This window comes from Leptonychotes weddellii, chromosome 1, assembly GCF_054177405.1.
Source record: "Leptonychotes weddellii isolate Sample4059 chromosome 1, ASM5417740v2, whole genome shotgun sequence".
NCBI lineage: Eukaryota > Metazoa > Chordata > Mammalia > Carnivora > Phocidae > Leptonychotes > Leptonychotes weddellii.
The window spans coordinates 190,197,014-190,201,868 of NC_138369.1; the positions used below are offsets into that span (position 1 = coordinate 190,197,014).

Sequence of the window (4,855 nt, forward strand, 5' to 3'; positions counted from 1 at the left end):
GGAGTGCCCACACGCTGCGGGCAGGACCGCGAGCTGCCGCAGCCCCCTCGGGTCACAGTTCGGCAGCTTCTGATAAAGTGAGTAGCGATCGTGGTCCATGACGCGGCCCTCGTGTTTCCACCTCTCCCCGGGAGAAACGAAACACGTCCACACAGACTCGGGCACAGTTCCTAACGGCAGCCACACGTGGAACAGCCCAAACTGGAGATGCGGACCCCACGGCCCCCAGCAGGTGTGTGCGGCGTGGCACAAACTCTCGAGCATCCACACCGGGGAGCAGGGCCGGGCAGGAAGCACCTGGACCGGCCGCCACGCGACCATGCACGAGAGAGAAGCCGGACGGAGGGCACGCGCGGCATGGCCTGTTCGTAGGAAACCCCAGAAGATGCACGACTAAAGCACAGTGACAGAGAGCAGGCCCGGGGAAGAGGAAGGGCCCCCCGAGGCCCCGGGGGCTTCCCGGGGGACAGGTGTGCTGGTTTTGGTGGCGGCCGCACAGGTCCGTGTGCCGTCACAGCTCGCTGAAGCACACACGTGGGAAGGGCGCGTCGTGCTGTGTGTCAACTGCACCCCAGCAGAGCTGCTCTGTTCTGGGGGTGCGTTTTTCTGTGGGGGGTTCACACCCCTGTGCTCCTCGGGGAGTCTTCGATCTGTGATCCAGGGGGACCCAGGAACTCTGGTTTACACGCGAGCCCTTGCGGCTGGAAGTGGACACACCTGGTGAAGGAAGACAGCTACCTGAGCCAGCATTTTCTACGACACCCTTGAGACGAGTGGCTAAGCCTCAAGCAAGCTGGTCCTCTGACACGTCTTCCCTCCTGGGGAGCCACGGGCCCCGCACGCCAGGTCTACACGTGGTAGTCTCCTCCACCGCCGAAGCCACACAGCCTGCATTCAGCGGCCTGGCTGGGGACAGGCGCGGGGTGCTGCAGAGCCCGCTCGGGGGCGCACAGCGAGGCTGGGCCCCCCACCCCCCTCAGGGCCCCTCACGGCTCCCGCCGCCCAGAGCCTCAGCTCGGTGAGGGATGTCGTAGCTGCTCCCACGCGAGCACCTGCTGAAGTTGGTCAGGCCTGCCGTCATCCCCAGGCCGGCCGACAGACCCTGACATTTCCCGGGACCCCTGCGGGTCCGTCCCAGCCTGCTGTCCTCTGTCCCGCCCTCTCACTCACTGTTGCACCACGGGGACACTACTGTCCATACCGGGCCTCTCCCCCAGAGAATCTAGACTTTACCTGTACCATGAAAGTCGCCATCCTAGCTGTGGTTAGGTGTCCATTCATGTTATGACATGGCCTCACCACCATCTGTCCCCAGAGCTTTCCATCGTCCCCACACTGACCTCTGTTGCCATGAAGCACTAACTCCCCGTTCCCCTTCCCCAGCCCCTGGCGCCAGCATCCCCCTTCCGTCTCTTGGGGGGGTGGGGGAGGAGAACTACATTAGCAGAGCCCGCCGCCCACCGCCCACCACCCCGGGAAGGCAGGGAGAACCAGCAAGGCCCAGGTGCCCTGAGCCCCAGGCCGCCCCTCCCGTGCCCTGACCTGACGCTCAGGGGCGGGTGAGTCCCAGCTCTGGGGGTGTGGGGTGCTGCGGCTGCTGCCAGGGGCCCAGGGGCTCCCCGTGGCCAGGCTGATGTGGGAGCCGGCACCGTGCCCCCTTCTTCAAGACGAGAACCCTGCGTGCGGCTGGAGGAAGCAGCTCGGAGGGGAAGACACTCCCAGAGATGAACCACAGGGAAAGGTCCAGGGTTTTCCCCCAAATATTTTATTTAAATATTAAATTAAAAAACATACACCCACTAATCATTTGGCATACATTTCTCATGTTAACATAAGAAACAAAATAATTAAATCAGTTATGGTAAAAAAACAGACTATATACATCTTAGATCACGTAGTGCCTATAACCAGGCGCCCAGCCTGCCCCACAGCGCTGTGGGAAACTAGCAAACACACGTCGCACACACCTGCACACGAGACGCAGAGACACGGGACTCACAGCCAGAAAGAAAATCTCCGTGAAAGTAAAGTGCTTGTCATGGTTCTGAGGCCTTTGATCTGTGGCGTTAGGACAGCGAGGAGTGGAACAAGGGAGCCAGCCGCCTTCGTGTGGGAGTCAGCCGGGCGGCCTCTGTGGACCCAGAGGCCTGCGCCCTGGCTGCCCGCTTGCCCTCCTGCCCCCAGACCCCGGCTACGAGCCAGCGGGAGGCTTTGGTGATTTCTCTGCGGCCAGGCACGAGGACAGTCCCTTCCCCGAGGCTTCCGACGGCCACAGGGCAGCAGCGGCAGCGGCGGCAGGGGCGGGGGGACCGGGAGCAGCAAGCTGGGCAGACGCACAGAGCCGGGCGCGTGCCCCGCGGCCTCCCTGCCCGCCAGGAGCCTGGGCAGTCTTTGGCTTCTACAAATGCCCACCTCTCCCCTGTTAATACTGTAGGTTGTAAGAGCCAAAGTGAGCTGAAGGCACCTGGGTCGGGAAAGGGTCGGGGACCGACGGGTGCAGGGGGGTGAGGCGGCTGCTGCCGGACAGAGCGGCCACCTGCGTTCACCCGCCAGGGGAGGATGCACCTCGTCTCCCTCCTCCACGCCGACCCAGTGCTAGCGCTTTGTAACGTTACCAGAGAGGAAAATTCAAACCAGGAACACAAAAGTGTAGTAAAAAATATAAAAAATAAGTAGTGTATATTTGTCTCCTATTTATATACATGTACAACGTCTGCTTTAAAAAAGGAACAAAGCTTGAACAACACTGATCTGACCTCTCGTGTCATTCTCCTGAACGAAAGCCTACCAAGCGGGAGGCCTGGAGAAGGCAGGGCTACCCCCGGATCAGGAGCCGGCCGCGGGCAGGCGGGGTGGCCAGGCGGGGACCGTGCCCCCCTGCTCCTGCCCGCCGGCCGCACCCCTGCCGTATTGCACGTCCCCCACCCCAGTCGGTTGTTCTTTCTGGACCCTGATAATGAAATGCATAAAAACTTAATTAGCAGCGGAAATAAGATGAGCAGCAGGAAGAAACCTCTCTGGGGCCCTCCAAGGCACGTGGGGGCTCTAGGCCACGGGCCCCGGGCCGGAGCCCCAGCCTCACCGTCACCCACCCCCCTCCAGTTTCTTCCTGTGCCTCCTCTGAAGAATCCTGGAAACCCGACGCTCGAGCAGTTGATCAAAGTTCTCATCTAAAATAAGGAAAAAACCGTCCTTGGGGCCCTGATTTCAGGGTAGAGAATTCCAGGAATTTGTAGATTACTTTCTCCTGGGCTGGCCAATAGAGCTTTTTAAAAAAACGGATGTGTAAAGCAGAAAGTTCACAGTTCTCACTCTGAAGTGTAAATGTTTCGGGAAGTGGAGAATTGTAACTAAAAAAAAAAAAGAATACTAAACACACACAGGCAGACACACGATGAACACGCGGCTCACGCCATGGTTTCTCCCGAGGCAATCCCTCCGCGGCCCCCGCCGCCCCCGTGGCCCCCTCCCGCCACCCCCGACCGACCGACCGCAGCGGCGCTGGCCGTCCAGCCCAGCCCCGTTGCCTCTTGCCCTGCCGCCCTCCGTCCCCGTCCCGTCCACCCACCCCGACACGCCCCTCAATTATTATTTTTCTTCAGAAAGTTTCCAGGCCCTACTCAGAGTTACATTTGCTCAGTGCAAGGAAAAAATAAAACAAAAAATCAACTAAAAAGCCAAAACACCAAACGTATTGCTTGTTTCGCTTCTAGAAACTTATTGGCTTCAAGTCCGGAAACATCTTCACATACTCTGAAATTATTGCTTCGAAGGGCCAGCGGCCCGAGCGGAGGCGGAGGCTCACTGCACTAGCACGAATGTGCCCAGCTGGCCCGCCGTCAGGTCCTCCAGCTCACAGTCCGCCTGCGGCAGCCCCACACCCACAAAGCTGGGGGGCAGCGTGGCGGCGGGATGGGGGGCTGTGGCGTGGCTGATGTGCAGGTGGGTGTCCAGCAGCTGGGCCGCTGAGGCCACCGGGGAGCCCCCGGCTTGCAGGAGGTGGGGTGGCAGCAGTGGGCAGGGCCCCAGCCCCAGCTCCTTCTGGAGTCCCGACACGAGGAGCGCGCCGTCACACGGGGCGAGGACCAGCGGGGCCGGGGGCAGCTGGGGGGCCTGCGGACAGCTGGGCGGGCCTGCCGGGTGGTGCTGCAGCTGGAGCAACCTGGAGGGGCGCGAGGGGGCGGGGAGGGAGACCAGGTCACTGCTGCCCTGCCCTCTGCGCCTCCCAGCAAGTTCCGCTGCCCGGCCGGGCGCACGCACTACCGGGGTTCCCCGCCGACGGGCTGAAGGACCACCCCATGAGCCGCTGGCTGGAGCCGCTCCCGACACGCAGTGCTGTGCGTGACTAATCCCCTGAGCAATTCCTGACATTTCTATTCTCTGCCTTGCTTTTGCAGCAGCTCAGAGATGCCAACCGGACGTGACATTCTTATTCACTGCCCCCTCCGTCCCCCACTTACAGGCGGGCTTCAAAGCGAGGAAACCTGACTGCTCCCCGCCTCCGCCACTATCTACAGGGAACGAGGCCTGACCTCACAGCTCTCCCCACGCTGGGGGAGGTGCACTCATCTGATTACACGGACAAGGGGACGAGCTTAAGAGGTAAGGTTACTCAAGACACCCAGCTGTCCGGGAGTCCTCCCGCAGCGAGTGGGACGGGCGCCAAGCGGACGTACCTCTGCTGGTGCAGGACCTCCTCCAGCAGGCTCCGGCCCTCCCGGCTGCTGGCCCCGCTGCCATGCAGGCCCGGGCTCTGCGCAGGCAACTGGAAGGAGCTCAGGCCACCCCTGGAGGCTCGGCTGGAGGAGGGCTGGCACACCTGGCGAGCCAGCCCCTTGATCTTGTTCAGGCCCAG

At 61.6% G+C, this 4,855-nt stretch overlaps 1 protein-coding gene across 1 annotated transcript in view; it reads right to left on the minus strand.

Moving 5' to 3' along the window:
* Positions 1-1,737: 1,737 nt before the first annotated feature.
* SIK1 (salt inducible kinase 1) overlaps positions 1,738-4,855 on the minus strand; it is a 10,179-nt gene continuing 7,061 nt past the window's right edge. Inside the window, exons 10-11 of the mRNA XM_081820435.1 lie at positions 4,677-4,855; positions 1,738-4,162 (exon numbers count right to left, since the gene is read on the minus strand). Coding sequence (XP_081676561.1) covers positions 3,802-4,162; positions 4,677-4,855 — 540 coding nt within the window. The 3' untranslated portion in view covers positions 1,738-3,801. The remainder of the gene's footprint in view (positions 4,163-4,676) is intronic.